Source organism: Erythrolamprus reginae, chromosome 1, assembly GCF_031021105.1.
Source record: "Erythrolamprus reginae isolate rEryReg1 chromosome 1, rEryReg1.hap1, whole genome shotgun sequence".
Lineage (NCBI taxonomy): Eukaryota > Metazoa > Chordata > Lepidosauria > Squamata > Dipsadidae > Erythrolamprus > Erythrolamprus reginae.
This window is the reverse complement of record NC_091950.1, coordinates 18,236,586-18,262,078: the sequence shown is the minus strand read 5'-3', so window position 1 is coordinate 18,262,078 and position 25,493 is coordinate 18,236,586. Positions and strand designations below refer to the sequence as shown.

General features: G+C 42.8%; 1 protein-coding gene across 2 annotated transcripts in view; it reads left to right on the top strand.

The window, feature by feature from the left end:
• LOC139156598 (semaphorin-4E-like) overlaps positions 1-25,493 on the top strand; it is a 44,333-nt gene that overhangs the window by 8,267 nt on the left and 10,573 nt on the right. For both annotated transcript variants that reach the window (XM_070732443.1, XM_070732454.1), the window contains exons 5-14: positions 789-887; positions 3,634-3,736; positions 5,284-5,394; positions 9,659-9,804; positions 11,368-11,543; positions 14,018-14,174; positions 14,649-14,865; positions 15,782-15,897; positions 16,037-16,203; positions 23,552-23,604. In XM_070732443.1, coding sequence (XP_070588544.1) covers positions 789-887; positions 3,634-3,736; positions 5,284-5,394; positions 9,659-9,804; positions 11,368-11,543; positions 14,018-14,174; positions 14,649-14,865; positions 15,782-15,897; positions 16,037-16,203; positions 23,552-23,604 — 1,345 coding nt within the window. The remainder of the gene's footprint in view (positions 1-788; positions 888-3,633; positions 3,737-5,283; positions 5,395-9,658; positions 9,805-11,367; positions 11,544-14,017; positions 14,175-14,648; positions 14,866-15,781; positions 15,898-16,036; positions 16,204-23,551; positions 23,605-25,493) is intronic.

Genomic DNA, 25,493 nt, shown 5'->3' with positions numbered 1-25,493 from the left:
ATTAACTATTAAATAGAATATCATGACACTTTTAGATCCCCTTTAAGTACAAGTAGTCTTTGACTTACAACAGTTCATTTAGTGACCAAAGTTACAATAGCACTGAAAAAAGTGACTTATGACCCTTTATCACACATAATGACTGTTGCAGTATCCCTATGGTTACATGATTTACATTTGAATGCTTCAATCTAACTTCTCACTACTTGATAGAAACCTAGACCACCTTCCACCTGAAGAGAGTGCCATAATAAGATAGTTGTGGCTATTATCTCCATCTGCTGCTTCAGCAGTAGCTGTAATTCTAACTGAACCTTTAAGTCATGGACCTGCTTTTTCAGGGGACCAACTTGTCCAGAATTGAGATTGAGCCAAATCAATTTATAAATAGTAAAATAGCAAGGGCTTAATATACGCTTTGATGGAGAAGTATTATCAAGGCAGACTTTGGGGGGAAAAACATTTTTTCCCTCCCTAGAATCAGTAAAAGGTGTAAATTACATTAGAAGTTATTTAATACACAGTATTTTGAAGAGAGAAATTAAAACACATTATTATATAAAGAGTTTCCATGCTCATCCAGGTCCTAAAATTTCTTTACTGCACCATTTACCAGTGCATTTGTTGGAAAAGTGTTCTTGTATTCTCTCCAGAAGACAAGCATTGTTCTTCTGCATAGGAATCTTACAATGCCAGTCTTTGCTTACATTCAACAGCAGAATAGTTTTATAAGATTGAGAATAAAACTGCAGTTTTTTTGAAATTAATCATTTGTGTGCATTTTTCAGGCACAATGCAACAATTATATACTTATTATGCATAAGATAAATGCAACAAATTTATATGTATGTGGCACAAATGCATTTAATCCGGCTTGTCGTTACATGGTAAGTTCATGGCAAATTCTTTCGATTATTTTACTTATGGGAATAAAAAAAATTCCTTATTTACTCACAGTATTTATCTTAAGCCACTTTTTGAGTCACTGGGGGAGCTACAAAATAGCATAAGAATTCTAGTAATAATGTAAAATACATGTGTCAATGGTTTGTAAAAGCAAGTACAGTTGTACCTCTACTTAAGAACTTAATTCGTTCCATGACCAGGTTCTTAAGTAGAAAAGTTTCTAAGTAGAAGCAATTTTCCCCATAGGAATCATTGTAAAAGTAAATCATGCATGCAAAGCCATTAGGGAAAAAAAAAGCTCAGAATTTGGGTGGGAGGAGGAGGAAGAAGAAGAGGAGGAGGACAGTCGTTGCCGAAGGAAGAAGGTTCAGTGAGGGAAATAAAAAAAATCCAAAACTTTAAGGCTTAAAAAAAAAAGAGGGACTCTGAGGCGGCGAGGAGGAGCACGCCCCTCCCATACACCCAGCGTGAGGCTGCCTCCCATACACTGCTCCAGAGAGAAAAACCCAGGTGGGCGAGAGGGGAGAGCCTCCCGCACCTTTGACCGAAAGGCGGCTGCTGCTGCTACCTGCTTTCTCTTCCTTCCCATGCTGAAGGGCTCCCCTCTCTCGCTCGCTCGCTTTGTAGCCGGTGCCTTTCCTTCACTGTGGTCACTCTTCAGTTTGGCTGAATCCAAGTTGATCCAGCCGGGGTGAAGTGCCCCTTTTTGCCTTTCCGCACCCAGATACTCCAGGAGGCAACCTCACGCTGGGTGTATGGGAGGCAGCACGAGGGAGTCACAACAGCGAAGTGATTTATTTCCGCTCCAAGCGCCCAGAGAAAGGAAAATGCTCCATTCGCTCTGGACTGCCAAAGCCACCTTAAGCGCCACCAAAGGCTTCTCTGGCAGCCCAGATTTCCAGGATTAAAGGGGGAATGGCAGGAAACTGGACAGGCCTTTGTGCCACTCAAATTTCCTGGGAAATTTTTCCAGGCTCGGGTTCTTAAGTAGAAAATGGTTCTTGAGAAGAGGCAAAAAAATCTTCACACGTTCTTATCTAGAAAAGTTCGTATGTAGAGGCGTTCTTAGGTAGAAGTACCACAGGGTGTGGAAAGGCAAAAGGGGGCGCTTCACCCAGGCTGGATCAACTCGGAGTCACCCAGGCTGGATCAACTCGGAGTCACCGCAGTGAAGGAAAGGCGCCGGCTAAAAAATGAGCGAACGAGAGGAGAGGGGAGCCCTTCAGCATGGGAAGGAAGAGGAAGCAGGTAGCAGCAACAGCAGCAACCGCCTTTCGGTCAAACGAGCGGGAGATTCCCCCCTCTCGCCCACCTGGGTTTCTCTCTGGCGCAGTGTATGGGAGGCGGGTGCTCCTATTCGACACCTCAGAGTCCCTCTTTTTTTTTTTTAAGCCTTAAAGTTTTGGATTTTTTTGATTTCCCTCACTGCACCTTCTTACTTCGGCAGCAACTGTCCTCCTCCTCCTTTTCTTCCTCCTCCTCCCACCCAAATTCTGAGCTTTTATTTCTTTCCTAATGGCTTTGCACACATTATTTGCTTTTACATTGATTCCTATGGGAACAATTGCTTCTACTTACAAACTTTTCTACTTAAGAACCTGGTCATGGAAAGAATTAAGTTCTTAAGTTCCACTGTATTAGGTTCTGCATGCCAAGAGTCATGACTTTATAAGCCCAGCCATCCTAGAGAATACTCCCATAAGCTTATTCTGGTTTGTGCTGATAAACATTTCCCTTCAGAGGTGACTGACCTTTGTTTTTCATATGAATACAGTACCTTTATGGATTCTCCAATGCATTATTGTAACTTCTGATGTTAGTATAGCATTTAGCATTTAGATTTATATACTGCTTCACAGTGCTTTGCAGCCCTCTCTAAGCGGTTTACAGAGAGTCAGCATATTGCCCCCAACAATCTGGGTCCTCATTTTACTGACTTTGTAAGTATGGAAGGCTGAGTCAATTTTGGGTCTACTGAGATTCGATCTGCGAAACTGCTAGCAGTTGGTGATCAGCAGAAGTAGCTTGCAGTACTGCACTCTAACCACTGCACCACTGAGGCTCCAAGAACTGTATATGGAGATAGGAAGTATATTACCTTGGGAAGGTTTTGGAATCCTAAGGCACTATAAATTTTTTTTGAACCACACACCATAACATTGTCTAATTTCCAGTCTTGTTCAGTCCGTTAAAGGTTAGGATAATCAAGGCTAGTTCCTGAATCCTACAAGGGAGACTTTAAGTTATACCATCTGATGAGTAAGGCATCTATTCTTTTTTTATGACCAAATTCTCACTTTCTGTTCTAGTATAAAGCATATTAGGTCTTGACATGTAACTGAAATCTGGCTCACGTGGGTGGAAACAGATTCAAAGGAATGGATTATTTTCATAACTCCAATCAGTAGCAAAATTAGGAGACATTTTTGACAGCTTAGTGAAAATGGCAAATGGACTACTGTCAGTTGATCTTTAGGACACTTACATTTTTCCACTCAACCCTTTGCATAGCATCAGAATATGGATAATATCCTAAACTTTGGTTTCTAGTCTTGAGATTTTTCTCAATAGAAACTCCTTAGTTTTTGTTTCATATAAAACACTGTTTCAGTCATCCAGATTCATGCTCAGCTTGGAAGTTGAATGAACTCAAGAGGTCTCATGACTTAGTAAGAAGTATGAACATTGTCACTAATATATCTACTCTCTGGGATTTATTTAAAATAGGTAAATGACAATATGAAATTAAAGTTTTATACAAATGCTACAGAAGCGGGGAAAGGAAGATGTCCATATGACCCAACTAGGAGTTTTGCTTCTTTAATGGTTGGTAAGTTTTCTCCTTGCCCTGCAAAATGTCTTGATATCTTTTTCGTTTAGTCATGGTTGTCAAGCACTGATTACTCAAATTAGAATGAATATATTTCAGATGTGATGTTGCTTATCAGTCTTTTGAATAAAAGACTGGTTTGAAAAAGCTATCAGGAAACTAATTGCATATACAATCTGCCTGTACAGTATATCAGCTCTTTCTCAATAGCTGGCTGATGTAGGATTTTATTTTTGAAAGTCTCTAATGACATATTTATTCTTTTTCAACTTTGTTTCCTCATAGCCTTTGTTCTTTTCTGTATACTGTAGATTTCAAATGATGTACAAGGTCATAGTGGGGGGAAGAATGTTACTCTATTCTGCAAGCAGCAGCTTTTTGGTTAAAAAGTAATTTAAAAAAAAGAAGAAGCTGATATTTTACACAAAGACTCCTTACAAACCATTTTCTATTATCATTGTACAATCAATGTAGACTTTTAAACTTAGCTATTTGTTTTGCTCTATTTTTGGAATTTGCTGATATGTTTGACCACTGCTTAATTCTGTCAGCCATATGTTTGCAATAGAAACTAAATTGCTGACAGCAGTCAAAGTGTCAATCTCAGCTAAAGGTTGTACATAGCTCTTAAGCAAAATGCCCTCAATTCTCTCCTCCCATCTCCATTGTAATGCCACATAGTCATTATTGTAGCTGTCTCCATTTTCTGACTTCAGTCCATTTTTCTTGCTCCTGTCAGTGCCAAGTCACCTTCAAGCACAGTTGAACAAACAAGAAGGAGAAATTGTAAGCTCAAGAATGAGGAGGAACAGATATTGGTACAGAGTAGGAGGGGCTGACTTTGCCAGTCCTTAATGTTGGCATTAGTATTTTCCTATTAAGATGAAGAAAGCTATCTGTTGGACTTGCATTAATACATATGGCTTTTTGTGTTCATATTATTTATTATGTATTGGTTGGTTATGTACCATTGAGTCAGATTCAATTTCTGGCAATTGAATATTCATAATCCTGACCTGCCTTGCAAAAAGTGTAATATATTTAAATGATGTATAGATTTTCTAATGATATTTCTATTCTGTTTTTGACAACCTTTATCCGTGGTATCCTCTTCTACTTTCTTTATATCTTGCCATGAATTATAGCAGCATTTATTTAACTTGCTAAACTAAGATTAACCAGGTTTAATTGTTATACATGGTTCATCATTCTGTGGGTAATTGCTGTAACTCAAACTAATGTTAGGCTACTCACATGCTAAACAACCATATTTAATCTATTTCAAATTCAAAGGAAAAGCAGCTGTGAGACCCCAGTCCAGCATTATATTGTTGATGCTGATCATAGACCTTTCCATAACCTGCATGCATGTTATTAAATTCTGAAGGTGCCATTTGTAGTAGTGGCCAGATATGAGATTTGACATGCTCACACTTGTGTCTTCTATGTTTTTGCTTCTATATTTATTGTTGAGCTGTAGCACACACAATATAATACCCATTGTGGAAGGGTTAAAAAGATACATCGTTTTATTTGCTTTGTCTCAGATGGTGCACTTTATACAGCCACTTCAAATAACTTCTTGGGTACAGAGCCAATTATATTGCGGAGTATCAAGAATCCTTTAAGGACAGAATATAAAGCATCTTGGCTTAATGGTAAGACATTTTGTACAAAATTAATAAAGAAAATTATGTACAGTAGGTGTTTTTTTTGCAAGTTAGTCTTTACTGTGATCGTAGCTGCCTGTGTCACAAACCAAATTTTAAACATACAATTAAACTTGTCAGCATAGGACAAAATTGCCTGATGAGAAAATAACACTATAAGGAACATTCTGGAGTTACAGAAGTAGCTTAATAAGTAATTTTTTATTGAAACAAGAAGTCTTTTTTCCGATTTTATCAGGGATAAATGTAGCCAAAGACAATACTCCAAAATTATAACCTTGTCTTTAGACAAAAATAGCTGTATAATAGAATTGTTGCAGATTTTAGTTGGAAAGCTTTGAAGTAAGGATTGTTTTAGAAAATATTAAAATAATGGACCTGCTGCCCTCCTGATTGTCTACAGTCGACTTCTCCCCATTTCTAAGAGGTCTGTAAGGGGAATGCATAAGTGCACCACTGTGCCTACCATCCTGTCCTACTGTCCCAAACCTTGACACCCTAATGTAAATTGTCACCTAATAAATCAGCACCTAAAAAACAATAACTTATTGGACCCAAATCAGCATGGCTTTACTGAAGGCAAATCATGTCAGACTAATCTCATTGATTTCTTTGACTATGTCACAAAGGTGTTGGATGAAGGTGGTGCCGTGGATATTGCCTACCTGGACTTCAGCAAAGCCTTTGATACGGTTCCACATAAAGAGCTGATAGATAAATTAGTGAAGATTGGACTTAATCCCTGGATAGTTCAATGGATTTGCAGCTGGCTGAAGCGTAGACATCAGAGAGTTATTGTTAATGGAGAGTATTCTGAGCAGAGTCAGGTTACAAGCGGTGTGCCACAAGGGTCTGTTCTGGGTCCTATTCTTTTTAATATGTTTGTGAGTGACATAGGGGAAGGTTTGGTAGGGAAGGTTTGCCTATTTGCCGATGACTCTAAAGTGTGCAATAGGGTTGATATTCCTGGAGGCGTCTGTAATATGGTAAATGATTTAGCTTTACTAGATAAATGGTCAAAGCAATGGAAACTGCAGTTTAATGTTTCCAAATGTAAAATAATGCACTTGGGGAAAAGGAATCCTCAATCTGAGTATTGTATTGGCAGTTCTGTGTTAGCAAATACTTCAAAAGAAAAGGATTTAGGGGTAGTGATTTCTGACAGTCTCAAAATGGGTGAACAGTGCAGTCAGGCGGTAGGGAAAGCAAGTAGGATGCTTGGCTGCATAGCTAGAGGTATAACAAGCAGGAAGAGGGAGATTATGATCCCGCTATATAGAATGCTGGTGAGACCACATTTGGAATACTGTGTTCAGTACTGGAGACCTCACCTACAAAAAGATATTGACAAAATTGAAGGGGTCCAAAGACGGGCTACAAGAATGGTGGAAGGTCTTAAGCATAAAACGTATCAGGAAAGACTTAATGAGCTCAATCTGTATAGTCTGGAGGACAGAAGGAAAAGGGGGGACATGATCGAAACATTTAAATATATTACAGGGTTAAATAAGGTCCAGGAGAGAAGTGTTTTTAATAGGAAAGTGAACACAAGAACAAGGGGACACAATCTGAAGTTAGTTGGGGGTAAGATCAAAAGCAACATGAGAAAATATTATTTTACTGAAAGAGTAGTAGATCCTTGGAACAAACTTCCAGCAGACGTGGTTGATAAATCCACAGTAACTGAATTTAAACATGCCTGGGATAAACATATATCCATCCTAAGATAAAATACAGAAAATAGTATAAGGGCAGACTAGATGGACCATGGGGTCTTTTTCTGCCGTCAGACTTCTATGTTTCTATGTCACAATTTAATAATCATGGATAGTGATGGGCGAACCGAACTCGCATAATTCGGGTCCGTGGCAAGTTTCTCGGCGGGGATCATCTTGACGGCGGCTTGATCGCGCTGAGAAACTTGCCACCGTCTTTCTTTCCCAACGGAGAAACGCTCCCCACACACACCATGCGTGCCCATCCTCCTTCCGATGTCAAAGGGGAGGGGGGCGGTGGCAGGCAGAGGGGAATCCCCCGCCCCCACTCCCCCAGCCTCCCACGATGGGATTCCGGGGGCAGGGCTTTGACATCACAGAGACGTCACTTCCTGGCCAGCCGAGGCGACCGAATGCTGAACGCGACCCCGAACTTTGTCCGAAGTTTCAAAAAATTTCAGGTTTGGGTTCGGCATGCTGAACACCACAAAATTCGGTGCGGACCCGAATTGTGCGAGTTTGGTTCGCCCATCACTATCCATGATTATTAAATTGTGACAATTTACATTAGGGTGTCAAGGTTTGGGATAGGTTGAGTTAAAGCTTGGCCATGGTTTCACTGGATGCACTAGAGAAGGATAGAGTGTTCAGAGACTGCAAATAATCTGAATGCAGTTGCGCGAGCTGTCATGAGTGTACCTAGGTACACCCATATAACACCAATGCTTCGTGCACTGCACTGGCTGCCAATTAGTCTCCAGTCAAGCTGTGTCAATTGTCAATTGCGAACCCTCTGGAAGGCTTCAATACAATCATATCCTACTGCTCAGACCTACTTGATGAAGTTTTTTGCTCTTCTTCAGTAGTTAAAGATTTCCAGACATGGGGATCTTATCCCCTGGCAAGTTTTTATTAATTTATTAATTTATTAATTTATTAATTAATTAATTAATTAATTTACTTACTTACTTACTTACTTACTTACTTACTTACTTACTTACTTACTTACTTACTTACATATTTAATTTATTGTTTATTTATTAACTTTCTATGCCGCTTATTCTCCCCTACAGGGTGATTCTGTTCTTTTTGTTGAGACTCTTTCCATAAATATTCTTGTCACGTTTAGTGAAATAGTTTGTCCATCATTTTTTGCTTTGCTAGATTCTTGCTTTTTGGAAAATTGACTGGTTTGTCCTGTTTCCTTTAGATATACCTTTTACTTATAATTTTGATATTCATTATCTTCCCCTAACATAGAGTTCTCCAAATCTTTAGCACAATAATATTTCTTCAGGGACATTTCTGATTAGCCCTTTTTGAACTTGGTTCCATATTACTTAAATTCTCAATTCCTACCTTCCTTTCTTTCAAGTTCTTTCTAGCCCAGGACTCACTTTACACCATTTCTTCTCTGTCTTGCCTTGAATTCCACCCTTAGATCTCCTCTCAATTATCCTTAATGCATTTTAAATCTATGAAAGCTATCTGATTGTCTTTTATAGTATCTGAGTTACAAATTGCTTTGTTGACTGTCCTAAGCTAAATTGCCAGAAGAGTAGCACCAAGTCTGTGTCCTTTACGCTTAAGAAAAATGCATATTTGTTTATTAAATTTAATTATAATCTTCTAGCATGATATCAAGGTTCTCCCAACGATTCCCTCACTGATAGTTTATAATTTGTAAACTTATTTCATTTAATTAATTGCTTCAAAATCAGATAATTAATCCATGAATAAAGTTCTTTAGTCAACTGACAGGCTTATTTTTCACCAGTTTTACTTGCCAGCGGGACTCATTCTTTTTGTGACATAATAACAGAAACAAGAGGCAAGGAGATTTAATTAGTTTCTATAAACAGTCCTTTTATTTTAAAAAGGGCAAAATTGCTCTCATTTAATTTGGGTAATAACACATTATCCTTCTTATAAAAGATTAATCTTTTATGTTATAGCTGGGTGCCTTATGTTAATCTGTGTTAATTTCTGCTGTGCCCTAATTTTTAAGAAATATAATTGGAAAAGGGGAAGGTCTCAAACAAATATGCGCAAAGGACAGGATTTAAAATATCACCATGAGGTCATTCATGTCCTCATTTTAACTCATGCAAGTTTCAGTACCTGCTGAAAAAATTACTAATATGTTGTATATTGGTTTAAATAAAGACACTCAACTATACATAAAAAGGTGAATGATGGGAGGGAAAAAGCAATCAGGCTAAATGAGTTGCTATTTGATACATTATGGAGGAAAAACATAAAGAATATTTCTAAGAAAGTGGAAATAAAAGCCATAGGTGCTAGACTGTTGAGCTTTGATGTATTTAACTATTATGTTTCTAATGACTTAAATTACAACATTTGAATTCATAAAATCATTACTACCCACATTTTACTGGACATTTTGATTATTTTAAAGAGAAAAATGGAATAATAACAGTTTCTTAGTATTCTTCCTGTCTTTAGCTATAGAATAACAAAAATTCTAAAATCATCTGCATTTTCTTTATAGCCTTGCTTGTTTTTATGTATTCCAGAACCCACTTTTATTCATATGGAACTCATACAGGAGAATGAAGCAGTCTCTGAGTCTGACAAAATTTATGTGTTCTTCACAGAAACCTCTACTGAGTTTGAGTTCTACGATAAGCTTCGTGTGTCACGAGTAGCTCAACTCTGCAAAGTGTGTGTCTGAATTCCTCATTTGCTTCTCTATTAGACTGAAAAAGGAGTCAGTGGAGATATTGGGCTGATAGGAAATAGTTCATATTTTCATTGAGAAAACAGAATTAGGAGAAAGAAATTGTACTCCATTTCTAGAAAGCCTTTTATTTTGATTCTGAAAAACACAAATTTTATTTTTCCTACTGTATTAAGAGGAAGAAAGACAGGCAGCTAGTCCTCAAATGGTTAACTATCAAGAAAACTTTTTAAATTCTGTAGAATTATAAGTATGTTTCCCTACTCAAGAAAAATGGTTAGTACTGCGGTGTGAAGTGGTGCTCCTTTGTTTCACCAAGCTTAATTCAAAACTGTAGAATAATGCCTCAATACAGAATTGAGATCAGAACGGAGAGAAATAGAATATCGTATGAGACTAGACTTTCAATCCTGGGCCTAGAAAGTTTAGAACTAAGACGCCTTAAACAGGATCTAAGTATTGCCCACAAGATCATATGCTGCAACATCCTGCCTGTCGGCGACTACTTCAGCTTCAACCACAACAACACAAGAGCACACAACAGATTTAAACTTAATATTAACCGCTCCAAACTTGACTGTAAAAAATATGACTTCAGTAACCGAGTTGTCGAAGTATGGAACTCATTACCGGACTCCATAGTGTCATCCCCAAACCCCCAACACTTTACCTTTAGATTATCTACGGTTGACCTATCCAGATTCCTAAGAGGTCAGTAAGGGGCGAGTACAAGTGCACTAGAGTGCCTTCTGTCCCCTGTCCTATTGGTCCACTATATCTCCTATACCTTTCTTCTATTCCTATATCTCTTCTATTCTTTCATTGATATGTTCTATTACTATACCTTCTTTTCTATTATTTCTTAGATATATTTTACAATGAGTATCTCCTCTATAACCTTCATCATGTATTTTACTATGTGTATATTGATATATACCCACTAAAACCCTCATTGTGTATTGGACAAAATAAATAAATAAATAAAATAAAAATAAATAAACTCATAAACCCTACACCAACTCAAGCACCAGGGCAAGCTCTTTGCTTTGGCCAACATTTTCTCTGCAAATGCACATCTGTATAAAAGATTGCTGAAGGCTACTGCTTTGACAGTTATTTGTTTGTTTGTTTGTTTATTTATTTATTTAAACTCTCTCTATATAGAGAGTTAAAAGGGACCTTGCAGGTCATAAAAGGCATACCAGCTCCTAGAAATGGGTTTAAAGAAAGGAGAGTTTCATTTTTTGAAATGAGCCTTTGAAGCTTTGTACAGGTTTAGGATTTAGTGAATTAAACATCCAGATATTTCAGTTCCAAATGAATAATGAATATTTCCTGTTGTGTTTATTATGTTCCCTGTTGATGGTTCTCTTGGTGCATCTTCTGGATCTATTAGAGACTCATTTTTCAGTGGTGTTTATCAAGCTGCTTGATTTATTTTCATAAAGCAATGAAATAATGTATTAAAATAATAAAACAAGTGTAGCATTTTGGAACATTTTGCTAAGTAGTTTTGTAACAGGATTTGATTTTTCCCTTCTCAAGGGTGATCTTGGTGGAAAGCGACCATTAACAAAAAAATGGACCTCGTTTTTAAAATCTACCCTTCTCTGCTCTGTTCCTGAACTGCAATTTCAATTTAATATCCTTCAGGATGTCTTTGTAGTCAAGAATTCAAACTGGCGGGAAACTATAATTTATGGGATTTTTACCCAGCAATGGTAAGTTCTTCCTCCTAATATCCCAAGACATATTCAATCTCCCAATTAAAATTATATTGGAAGTATAATGGTAGCCACATAGTTTAAGGCAAGATCTATAATCACTGGCAAATACAGGTTCAAGTTAAAGTAAAGGTATGACATTTGATTCAATTATTTTTGCACTATACTCTGGCACAAAGAATAAAAGATCAAAATCACTCAGATTTGTGAACTCTTAAACGGCTTGAACTGGGGAATTTACTGCAGCAGTTAAACCAGTCCAATGGTCCTGAATTTAAAAAATCTGCTGTATCATCTTATGGCCACCATATTGATTCTGCTGAGAATATTTTTGTGGCATCAATTCCCTAATATTGTTAGGGAATACTGATTGATTGATTGATTGATAAATTATTATTATTATTGTTTTATTAGACTTGTATGCTGCCCCTATCTGGGGATCCAGGGCGGCTCACAACATATAATGTAAACAATAAGTATACAAATCTAATAGTTAAAATATAGACTAAAAACCCATTAATCTAAAATACAGTCAATTTGCTCAATCACACCCACACATAACATTAATGGTCAGAACGGGGGTGCGGGTGGGGCATATACTAGTTGCCCCATGCCTGGCGACATAGATGGGTCTTAAGGCTTTTGCGGAAGGCAAAGAGGGTGGGGGCAGTACGAATCTCTGGAGGGAGCTGATTCCAGAGGGCCCGGGCTGCCACAGAGAAGGCTCTTCCCATAGGCCCCACCAAACGACATTGTCCAGTTGACGGGACCTGGAGAAGGCCAACTCTGTAGGACCTGATTGGTCGCTGGGATTTATGCGGCAGAATTAAACATGATTTTTAATTCATGTTTTAGTGACCTCAAGATTAAATTATTATACATATTCAAAGTTATATTTTCACTTTTTGCATACTGAACAAGCCATAGTTGACAGATTGATACATTATACTAAGGCTCAATGGGGGTTGGCCATACAAACATAGCCAAAAATAAGCATACCATTGTATGATTTCCCCCACCAATCCTGCTAATTTGTCTTATTATGGCAGGGATGGTATGATCCCAGGAGAAATGAGCAAAAATTACCAGTCTGTACACTGAATATATACTCACAGCAGGATCACCTAAGATATGAAGCTAATCCCACTGGTCCAATTAATGTTTGTGTAATTAAATTAAATTTTCCACTTTGATGCTTAAAGCTGCTTAACTCCTCCCCTTCAACCGCCACAAAAGAATTTTTCAACTCCGTTTATATAGAGACATCACCCTATTACTAGCTATTGACCTTCCAAGTTTAAAATTATTCTAGAAGAAAAAGGGTAGCTCAATCCTAGATTAAATCCTAACCCAAGTTTACCCAAACCGTAATGATGGAACTAAAAAGCAACTGGAATCTTGGAGTTTAAAAAAACACTAAGCTGCTGGATTTCATTCCAAATCCAGCTTATACCAATGATGCCATTGTGATACACATGTATGTGTGCATGTGTTTCTGAGAGAGATGAAGGAAGATGAGCACTGGAAAGATATGAGAGGGAAACTACAAGGAAGAAATTGTGTAAAGTGATTGAGGTGCTGGATGATTGACCATAGTGTTTATGACGCAGCTAGATTAGAGCCTTCAAAACATCTAGTTGTTGATATTGCCATGCAGGAAAAGAAAACTGAAGCTGCAGGAGAAGTATGGAATGCAAGTAGTATGAAAGCCCAACACAATAAAAGAAGAAATCAATTATATATAGATAGACAAATGGATCATAGAAGAAATCAATAGCCAGGCTCAAATTATCATCCCTTGGACAAATTATGTTAAGATCTAATTCTCTGGAGAAGTCTGTAATGTTGGGAAAGGTGGAACGAAAGAGAGATTGGAGAATGACCAGGAAGCAAGACAATGGATTTAATTACAACAGCAATGGGTTGGAAGATCTGGAGAATCATGCTGTTCACAGATATAAGTCCCTGATCATATTAAATATTGTAATAACTTTTGATTGATTAATATAATAGTATGGCCATCAAGTAAATGACTATCATTTTTTAAAATGGAGAAATGTACAGCAATCTGTTATCCACTAAGCTAAGAAACCCAAAACACACATTTAATTGCTTTATGTTTTTTACCATTTATTCCTCTTGCATTCAAATGGCAATCTTTCATGAGCCATAATTCTTACCATATAAGTCCATAGATACTTACCTCTACTTGGTAAATTGAGGTATCTACTGTAGGTTATCAGGTTTGGACACACTTTACTACTACCTTTAGCAGTAAGGACAATACCAGTTAATTTTGATCCATTTTGGGCAATATATTTCAAGTGGAACCAAAGGCCAGTATTATCTTCAGCACATTCTATTCCACTGGGTCACATAAATTTTTTGCCACATTTCTGCATTAGAATAGATTATTTCCCACTTTCAAAAAAGCTGTTCATTGCTGAATTCTATTTTGTGCTTTATTTAAGGGGAAAGTTGGATATTTCAGCTGTTTGTGCATTCCAGATGGAATCTATTCAAGATATTTTTCTTAAAGGATACTTCAAAGGTCCCGTTGCTTTGGAAGGTTCTCATATGAAATGGGTGGTGTACTGGGGAGATGTCCCAACTCCTCGCCCTGGGGCTGTAAGTGTCAATTTCTCCTGTTAAATAGGCATTTCCTTGTTGAGTATGAATATGGTTTGGTCTCAAGATAGGGAGGTCTGAATTAGAACTCAAATTCAAAATATTTTTCACACCATGCAGGCTAACATATTTAAGTAACAGATGCTGCTGTCAGAAGATTAATTGTACTGTTCATTTGACTCTGCTCTTTGTTAATCAAAACTATAGGCAGAGATCTTGCAAAATATGTATAGGGTAAAACTCTTTGGCAGGAATGATATTATAACACAAAACAGTTTTAAATATTTTAGGATTTACAAATAAAATTGAATAATATGTGGTAATTACATTGAATTTAATTCCTGAACCCAGACTGTATCATGTGTTAAGCTATCAAGTGTCTATTACATAATTCCTTATTTATATCTTCCCTTGGTAAATAGTAATGGCTTTCTTAATAAAAAGTACATATCTTATTTGTTCAATATTTTATAGTGTGCCGATTTTTCTGCTCTTGGGTACAACTCTTCACTTGACATGCCAACCAGAGTCTTCCAGTTTGTCCGAGATCACCCTTTGATGGACGGTGTTGTGAATTCAGTTGGTCTTCAGCCTGTCTTCCTAAAAAGGGGTACCAAATACACACAACTCATAATAAGCCAAGCCACTGACTTAAATAATGTCACATATGACATCTTTTTCCTAGGGACAGGTAAAGCACTTACCGTTTGTTTGTTTGTTTGTTTGTTTGTTTGTTGATTGAGTGATTGATTGGATTTATATGCTGCCCCTCTCCAAGGACTCGGTGTGGCTTACAATATATAAAAGCAATACCAAATGCTGCTTCCATAGTACTTTTTTTTAATGTTGTCTTCTTCTTTAAGATAGGTGAATTTTTAGCTGTTTTAAAGCAAGGTGAAGCAAACAACAGCTCTAATCCACCGCTATATCATGTTTTCCCCAAAATAATAATAATAAGCTCAATTGGGCTTTTGAATGCATGCCAAAAAGGCCAAGAGTCTATTTCAGGGCTAAACAAAATACAAGATAGGGTCTTATTTTTGGGAAAACATGGTACTAGCACATCTTATCTATAACATATTTTTTTGTTTCTTAGTGATATCTTATAGAAATATAGATCAAGTCTTTGCTCCCCATAATGTATTTTCCATAGATTCTATTGTAATGGTATGTGGGAATGACCTTGGGAGACAGGAAGGAGAGCCAAAGACAACCAGCATGTAAATGGTATCTTAGCCCATGGAAATGGAGATGGTGTCAGAAAAGGCCCCTCTCTAGTTTTCCAGAGATTAAAAAGGAAAGATGGGGGAAAATTTTAGTCTCGCGTGATTTTGTTAGCCTAATCTTTGTGCTTGTTGTCTGGATTACTATACGTTGCAGGGTTAACATCTATTTATACTCTCATGAGGATCCGATAAACTTGAATGTTTGAATTTTGCTATTTCAGTTATTACAGATTTGTCAACAAGTTTGATTTATCCCAATTTATTGACTAGCCAGACCAAATAATTAAGCTCTGATATTAAATAAATACAATTGGGGTGTTTCTAACATATCTATAAAACATAAAGCAACTGAGGTTTAACTCTGTGTTTTATTTTACACAGATAAGGGCTATTTGCATAAAACCCTCAATTGTCATGGAGAAATTATTATTTTGGAAGAAATACAGCTGTTCCCATCACCAGAGCCTGTACAGATACTCAAGCTAGCTTCACTAAAGGTACAACATTGTCCTGGTCTGTTCTGCATGACACACTTTCCTTGTGTTTCATTCCATTGTCTACTTTTGGATTCATCTATTTGAATGGTTTTTAATATCATTTAGGGGAAAAATTAACTGTTTAGTGCTGTCTTTCCAGGGCCTGTTGTATGCCAGTTCTCCTTCCCAGCTAGTACAGCTCCCTGTTGCAATTTGCAGCTGGTATAAACAATGCTTCGATTGTATCTTGGCAAGGGATCCCTACTGTGCATGGTCCCTCTCTCTTCACAATTGTATCCTCCTGGCTAAACACCTTGAGAATTTACAGTGAGTAATATAATCAATGGAACAAGTAATGAGATTTGATTCAGATTTTAAAGAATGTACATTATGTGTATGTGTACATTTTTAATCTTTTGTTTGCTTTGAAGCTTTGTCTGAATAGTCTTGCAACAGAATATAACAAATCAAAGACATTGCCCAGCATTGTCTGTTTTTGCTGCCTCTATTTTTGGTGAACTTGTTTCATGTTTCTTCAGGAAGCAGTGAAGCTCACTCTCTGTAGGTATTTTTTCCTTAGCTGATAACAGAAGAGCTACTTGCAATGGATAGGAGATGAAGATTTAGACAGCCTTTGCACTACTGAGGATTCTAAATATCTTTTTCCAATGGAAGTGGTGTTTGCGGCGCAGGCGGAGTAACAGTCGGACAACAGTGTATGGGTATAAATAGGGTCACTTTTATTAACTCAACTTAATTAACTATTTAACCAAATAAGCCCACGTGACCTGCAGTGGTGCATAAACTCAAATGGGGGCGGAGTTAACTTAAAACAAACTCAACTGAGCAACTTCTGGGCGAAAGCTCCATGCCTGGGTGCAGGGTCATGGTAAAATTACACCTGCGCCCTGCCCCTTGCTACGCCCCCACGGCGTGTGGGATGGCTCGCCACTGGTCACTGATAATATCCATGCAGCGAGCCACAGGAGCAACCCCCCTCAACGAACCCAGGCCGGTCGAGCCCTGTAATCCGCGAGGGAGATCCCCCCTTCACCTCAGTAGAGGTGCCCCTAAAGGAGATCACCGTTGCTGCTTACGCCCATTTCCGCCCCCTATCGGCCACAGCAGGGGGTGAAATTTTAATTTATTCCCCCTGCTCCCCCCCCCTGCACATGAATGTGCAGGCACCTCTGCAGGTCCGCTAAAAATTTGTCATTACCCCTCTCTGACAAATGAACACCGTCCTGCGGTGCCCTAATGTCGGGGTGGTCTATCACCCCACCCCCCTCACGGAGTAACCATTTTCGGACTGCTCGGTTGACCCTCTTCCTAGCCCCATCGACCGCCCTGGGATTTCTAGCATGCCTCCAAACCCTACGGGGCAAAATGTTGGACCACAAGATGCGGGTGTCCGGCCACCGCTTCCAAATAACCTGCAATCCATCCCAAATGTGCCACAGCAAGTCAACGCCCGTAATAGCTCCCAGGTCATTGCCTCCCACATGCAAGACCAACCATCCCGGCACCCCCAGCACCTTCCCGCTGTTAAACAGCAAGGGAAACAACTCCAACCAACGTAGGCCTCTACGACCCAGCCATTGCACCCTAACATGCCGGTCCAGCTGCAACTGCGTGCCTGGCGTTGTCTCCTGGGCCCGCCATTCGGCCCAGTATACCATGCTGTGGCCACAGATCAGGACTCTACAGGCCCCCTGTACGTCATCTAAAAAGGGGGGGGAAAAACAAAAACAAAGTAGCATTAGAATCAGCCACCTGTGCCGCGCCCGGTCCCGCCCCCACTCACCTAAGGACGGATGTAGGCCCGGAAGGCCGTAGAACGCCAACGGCCCACCGCACGTATGTCGGGCGTGCTGAAACCAACTTCGGCTGCAAAAGAAGCTGCGCCAATCCTGAAAGAGTGTGTCCCGTAACGCTTGGGGTCCAGGCCCATCCGGGCCAGGGCCTTGGTAGCCACAGCCCAGAACTGGTACCTAGTGAGAGGGTCCCCGGATGCATGGCAGAAAAGCGGGCCGGGGTAACTTCCCCGGATGTCCCAATACCCTGAGATTGCCCCCACGGGGCACACCTTCCTCTGGCTGGTCCTGGAAAGCTGGACCGTCACGCCCCGGCCCCTCTGGTCCGTTTTGGAGCAGCGCAGACGAAGGAAAACTGAGCCCCACCGAAATCGAATGTCCCTAGCTGTAAAGGCGCGGCCAGAGTGATCGAACTTGGATGCCGCCAAAACCTCGCTTATACGGAACGCACCAAAAAACAACGTAACCGCGACCGCGCGGTAAAGGGCTGCCTCGTACTGGGAGCGACACAGCTTGTCCCACAAATCACCCAAAGCCCGTAGGTGAGCCAACTTGAGGGGGCGTCTCCTATCACCCCGGGGCGGGCCCTTCTCCCTGACCCACCCCTCCAGTGTCTTTCTAATCCTGAAGTCACCTGTGTTATCCGAGAAACCCCTGGATCTGGCTATGAAAGCCAGGCCAGCCAGCTTGCCTCGAATTGTGCGGGCTGACAACCCCCGGCGTTTACTAAGAGAACAGAACTCCAGCAGGTGCTCCACCGGGGCCGGCCAAAGCTGATCGTATCTCCTATCATGACGAAAAGCCCAAAATTCCCTACCTGCCCGCTGGTACGACCTCCTGGTGCTTGCTGCAATGGACAGGTCGATTGCCCTGTTCACGTCGGCCCTCCAATCTGCCACAGGAGCGGGGGGGTGCCTCCGGTTGTTCCGCGGCCTGTGGGGCAAGCAGCCGGAACCTAGCCAACTGCCCCCTTGACAAAGCGTCCGCTACCCCGTTCCTGATCCCAGGGACATGGTGTGCCCGGAAAAGCATGTTCCGGGCCAGGCACCTAACCACCATGTGACGCACTAAACCCATCACTCTCTCATTCTTAGAAGAAAGGGTGTTGACCACATGTACAACCGCCATGTTGTCGCACCAAAAATGTATCGTCTTACCGGTGAAGCTAGGGGACCACAGCTCGATAGCCACGACGATTGGGAACAGCTCCAAGAACGTCAAGTCCCTGCACACCGCGGTGCCCTGCCACTCCTGAGGCCAGTCCGCCCTAAACCACCTATCCTTCCAGACCACACCAAAACCAACTGCCCCGGCTGCGTCGGATTTCACCTGGAAGTCACCTTTCAACAGCATGTCCTGTCTCCAAAAGGAGACCCCGTTGTAAGTATGCAAAAAATCCTGCCACACCCCCAGGTCTTTCCTAACGCTAGCCGTCAAGCGGATTCTGTGGTGAGGCTTGGTGAGACCGGCCGTTGCCTGGTAAAGCCTAAACATGAACGCCCTACCCGGCGCTATTACCCTACAAGCGAAGTTCAACAGTCCCGCCAGCTCCTGTACCTGCCTAAGGGTCACCCTTCTGGCGGCCTTAACGACCCTAACCGTGTCCCGCAGATTCGCTAGTTTGTCCTCTGGAAGCCTACAGGTCTGGGCAACCGAGTCCACCTCAATGCCCAGGAATGTAAGCCTAGTAGTGGGCCCCTCGGTCTTCTCATGCGCCAGAGGCACTCCGAGGTCCCCGCACAACCCCTGAAAACCTGCCATTCCCCGCTGGCATACGTCAGAGCCCGCCGGCCCTGCGAAAAGAAAATCATCTAAGTAATGGACCACTGACCGAATCCCTGAACTCTTCACGTGGGCCCATTCTAGGAAGGAACTAAACTTCTCGAACAATGAACATGAAACTGAACAACCCATCGGGAGGGCCCGATCAACAAACCCCCCCCCCCTCAAACTGAAAACCTAAGAGGTCGAAATCCTCGGGGTGAATCGGCAAGAGCCGGAAGGCTGACTTGATATCGCACTTACCCATCAGGGCCCCCGGCCCGCACTCTCGAACCACCGAGACCGCCGTATCAAAAGGGGTATAACGCACCGAACACAGGTCATCAGGAATATGATCGTTAACTGAGTTACCCGGGGGAAAAGACAGATGGTGAATAAGCCGGAACTCCCCCGCCGCTCGCTTGGGTACCACTCCCAGGGGGGATACTTGCAGAGAAGGCAGGGGCGGCTCCTTGAAGGGGCCCAGCACCCGGCCCTCCCGCACCTCCTTCATAATTTTCTCCCTTACCACGTGTTCCATTCCGGAAACTGACCTCAGGTTGCTAGCTAGGCAAGCAATCCTGGGCCCCCTATACGGAATTCTAAAACCCTCCGAAAAACCTGTAAGCAGGAACTCAGCACCTCTCTTAGGGCGGAAACCCCCAAGCCTGTCTCTCAATCTATCCAATTTAATGGGGGTTGGTCCCCTTGCCCTGAGCTCCAGACGCCTGGGGCTTAGCATAGCCCACTGCTCCCTTGTTGCCGCCTCCCCCCCTGCCCTTATAGCAGGCAGATGTCGGGTGTCTGCCATTACACAACGCGCAGGCATGGCGAAAGCGACAAGCTGGCCTGGAACAGGCTCCTCTGGCGCCGTACTCGTAACAGTACGGCGGGATCCGAAAGGGCGAACTCGTCGCACCCCGCTGCGCCGAGGCCTGGGTCCCCGAGCCCGCCCCCGGGCGGGGGAGGGTAGCCTCTTTTCCTTGGGTCAGCAACAGATGGCCCGTAGGCGTCCGCCCGCTAGCCGGGGTGGCGGGTTGCTGCGTGGCTTGAAGCCACAAATCGTTGTGCCGCATATCCCACGGCCAGTGCCTATTGTGTGCGGCAAACCTCCTAAAATCCTCATCGTATTGCTTCCACGCCTCCCCACCAAACTCCTGATAAGCCCGTAATATCATATTCATATATAGGATGAGCTCGTGAGTCTTGTGTACATCATCTTCAACAACCACTGAGTGATACGCCAGAAAGGCGTATGCCCATGATAAAATTCCTTTATCCATCTTGACTTCCTTTGACTCCACAGCCCCCTTCTTACCATCCTTGTCCTTGTCCTTCTTAGATTTTTCCGGCAATAGAATCTTAAATATATCGACATAAGCCCCGCGCCAAATCTTTCGCTTAAGGGCCTGTGACATATGCATGCTAAGCGGAGTGTCAGGGAGGCCAGGGGCAAAAGGGTTGTCGCTGTCGACAGAGGAGGTATCAGTGGACTCTGTGGTCGTGGACTCCGAGCTATCCCTCGAGGGGTCCCTCCTCCTCCTGCCCCTCTTTGTCATCCCCCGTTTTCGGCCCCTCCCCCATACCTGGGCTGCCGTGCGCGAACGCCATGTGCTATGTGACTTATGTGATTTGCGTTTAACCGCCTGTACCCTGCCTCGTGGTCCCCGTGGCCGGGACCAACGATGCCTGGGTACTGGGCACTCACCCCAATGTGAAGAGTCATCCTCAGCATCCTCTGATGCAGAAGCAGCCCTGCTTCCACGTCTCTTCTTGCGCTGTTTCTTAGCGCGCCGGTCGGATCTCACCCTCTGGGACCTTTCCTCAGATTCCGAGGAGCTTCGGGTCCCCTCTGCGCTCGTGGCACCCCTGGCGTCCTCGTGCCGGGACCGGCCCCTCTTCCTTGGCCCCTCATCCAATTTCTCGAGTAAGGCAGAAAGAAGGTGTGAAGATACAGAGACTGACTCCTCCCCTGTACCCTCATTCTCAACTGCCCGAGCCATGGGGGACCCCTCATCAGACCCACTCGTTTCAAATGGGCTGGGGTCCCCCTCCCCAGGATCAGTAAACTCCCTCCTGTTGCCACGTGGCCCCCTGGATGGGGCCCTCCCCTGGCGGCGGCCTGCTGCCCTAGGGGTCACCCCCCGGCGCCTTGTGGCCCGCCCCCTGGTGGTCTCCTCCCCCCTGGAGCTGACCTCCCCGCCTGGCCTAATGGCCTGCCCAGCCCCAGGGGCCTCCCCCCAAGTCCTCTTGGGGGCCCTTCTCCTACCCGTACGGCGGGGCTCAATGGGGGGGGTGCCCTGAGCGCCGGCCTGCCCCCCCGCTGCCCGCCGCCGGGTCCCAGATTTAGCCCTGCTGCCCCTCGCCATGATTCCACCCCCCTCCAAACCGGGAGAGGCCCGACAAACAGCCGATGCCTCTGGCGCTGTCGGCCCGGGCCTCCTAATGCCGCCCACGCGACTGCTTAGGCCTCCGGGCCTAGCCGCGCTGTCTTCGCCGGGCGCCGCCGGCCTGAGCCTCCGAACTGCCGCCCCAGCGATCACGCCGGCCTCTGAGCTTGTCGGGCTCCCCTCGCCAAGCGGGCTGCCGGCCCGAGCCTCGGCTCGCCGCCCACGCGCTTCTTCGCCTTCAGGCCTCTCTTCCAACGCCGCGAGCAGCAGGGCTGTCTCCAAACTGCCGGGCGAGGGTAACTGCGCCACGAGGCAGCCCCTTTTATAGGGCTGCCTCACCCTCGCCCGTCCAATGGGTGGCCAGCGCCACCAAACTTCATCACTGCGGCCCCTGGGGATGACGAGGGGCCGCAGGCTCCGCCCCAAGATGGCGGCCTCCTTCCCCGGCCCACGCCGCAACCCCGTGCCGGCTGGTGAGTCGCCGGCGGCATTCTATTGAATCCCATTTTTTTTCTCTGGAGAGACCTTTTCAAGTTTTATTGTGGGAGAGGCTTCTGAATAGGGGAACCACAAATTTAATTTTTAGATGACTAAATGAATGCTGAAGTTGTTTCCTCCTAATCTGCTTTTGGAGTGGGGAGTCAGTGTAGCATGTGACCATGAAAAAAGGAATTTTATTAGACCCTCCAGGTCAGGGGTCCTCAAACTTGGCAACTTTAAGATTTGTGGACTTCAACTCCCAGAATCCTCCAGCCAGCTGTTGCCAAGTTTGAGGACCCCTGCTCCAGGTCCTGCTGAGGACAGGGCAGAATATCTAAGGAGCTTCATAACCCTCCCCAATTGACAAAGTACTTCACTGATCCAATGAATCAAAGTTAAATCAAGGAAAGAAGCAACCCAGAATTAAGGAGAAATTTCCTGACAGCTAGAACAATTAATCAGTGGAAAAGCTTGCCTCCAGAAGTGGTGAATGCTCCAACAATGGAGATTTTTAAAGAAGAGATTGGACAACCATCTCCTGATTGAAGAGAGAGTTGGACTAGAAGATCTCCAAGATCCTTTCCAACTGTTATTCTGTTAATGTTTCCTCTTTGAAAAGAGTATATTTTGCACTGGATGAATAAATCCTTGAAAAGGATGGGAGGTTAAGAGAATTTCAAAACAACCTATACTGCTTGGAAATGTTTAGATTGCAAGCATTAGTCTTTAACTATAATAAAGATTTCATTTCATTTGATTGCATATTCCTTGGGACTGAGATCAGTTATCCCTTAATGGCAAGTTATTTCATGATATAGAATTGTGTCAATCTATTATATCTGGATGGAGGATGATGGAGGACAGATGGGATTGTCTTTGGGAGGCAAAACCCACAACCACTTCTTGTTGGGGTTGAGTCTGATCCTATTAATGCCAAGGAAACAGGGGTTGGGCACATTAGTTAGAAAAGCTAGAATAGGTGTAAGGTGAAACCCATACAGAAGGGCCTACAGCTGCAAGTGATACATCCCATCTTCTATCTAGTTTATGTCATTGAAGAAAATTCTTTTTAGTCTCTCTTTGTAGTAACAGTTTCTGATTGTTGCTAGTTTCAGACTTCCTTCTCTGCATTGTAAGGCTGAAAATAGATTTTTAAGCGAAGATTTCTGTCCACGTTGAATGTTTTGGAATATCTTTATAAATGAGTGTTTTTTTCCTTCTTTTATCAAGAGATCTAATCCAGAGCATCAGGAATGGTGATATCAACAAGTGTCCTGAAGTAGGTAGGGGAATTTTTAAAAAAATAAGGCAATAAGGTATTTTTAAGCAGCAATTATTGTTTAGTTATAAAATCTTTGATATAATAAGATAAATTGCACCATACAAATATACTACGTTTAAGTGAATAATTTAACATTAAATGCTATAATCCATCCTCACTTACTCAAAGTTCAATTTGCTTAGATAGATTTCTTTCTTTCTCAGTATAGGTAATTTCATTCTTTAAACCAATTTTATCCAAAGCTGAAGGACACATTGGTAGCAGTTTCTCCATAATTTTGGGCAGTTTCTGGGCCTTTATTGTCTAAATACACTGCTCAAAAAAATAAAGGGAACACTTAAACAACACAATATAACTCCAAGTAAATCAAACTTCTGTGAAATCAAACTGTCCACTTAGCAAGCAACACTGATTGATCATCAATTTCACATGCTGTTGTGCACATTCAACTTTGCACAGAACAAAGTATTCAATGAGAATATTTCATTCATTCAGATCTAGGATGTGTTATTTGAGTGTTCCCTTTATTTTTTTGAGCAGTATATATGTACACTCAACCATTGTCAGGATGCCACATAATGAGTTTGAAGAAAAATGCAGAATACAGTACTCTAAATTTTACAAAGAGATTGGGAGTGCAACTAATAGAAATGATTGTCATATGTCATTAATTGGCAGGAGAAAAATTCTTTAGACAAGATTAAACTTTTAATTACAGGTAGTATTTGTTTAACAACTTCCTCATTTAGCAACTGAGACTAGAAAGAGTTCATAGAAGAAAAACAAAGATGAATGGGGATTGGAGGCTAAAACATATGAAGAATGGTTGCAGGAACTGGGTATGTGTAGTTTAATGAAAAGAAGGACTGGGGGGCAGTGTTCCCTCTAATTTTTTTTCGGGGTGAGCGGAAAAGTATAGTGTCTGAGCGGCAGTCCCTTTGGCACTGGGCGGCATATAAGTATAAATAAATAAATAAAGTAAGTAAGTAAGTAAGTAAGTAAGTAAGTACGGTAAGTAAGTAAGTGTGGGCGTGCGCTATCACACATGAGCAAGTTCTTGCATCCATAATTCTATCCTTTCTATGTCTTCCTCCCTCTTTCCTCCCTCCCACTTTCCTTTCTATCTCTCCCTCCCTCTTTTCTTTCTATCTTTCCCTCCCTCTTTCCTTTCTATCTCTCCCTCCCTCTTTCCTTTCTATCTTTCTTTCCCCCTTTCTCCAAGCCCTTCCTTTTCCCTCTCCCTAAGTACCCCCTTCTCCCTCCTTTCTATCTCTCCCTCCCCCTTTCTCTCTCCCTTCCTTCATCTTTCATTCCCTCTCTCTCCATCCCTCTTCCTTTCTCTCTTCCTTCCTTCCTCTCTTTTTTGTTCTTTCTCTCTCCCTCCTTCCCTCCCTCTATGTCTTTCCCTCCCCCTCCTTCCCCCCTCTCTTTCTCTCTTGCTTTCTTTCCCTGTCTTTCTCTCTTCCTTGCTTTCTCGCTTTCTTTCTCATTCTCTCTCCCCTCCTTTCTCTCTCTCTCTCTTTCTCGTTCACCACGCCGGCAACAGAAAGAAAAAGAGAGAGAGAGAGAGATGGAGAGAGAGTGGAGGGCGCCGTTGTCTTCGCCTCTGCCCAGCGGCTCTGCAGTAAAGAGGAAGCAGCCGCGCACCGCCTCCCGGGAGCCCGGCTGACTTTTGGAGCCGTTTTGTTTTCGGCCGGGCAGAGGCGGCGCGCGGAGGCGAAGACATGGCGCCCGGCCAAGCTCCGCCTCCCAGGAGCCCGGCCGACTTTTGGAGCCGTTTTGTTTTCAGCTGGGCTCCCGGGAGGCGGAGCGTGGCCGGGCACCGTGTCTTCGCCTCCACGCGCCGCCTCCGCCCGGCCGAAAACAAAACGGCTCCAAAAGTCGGCCGGG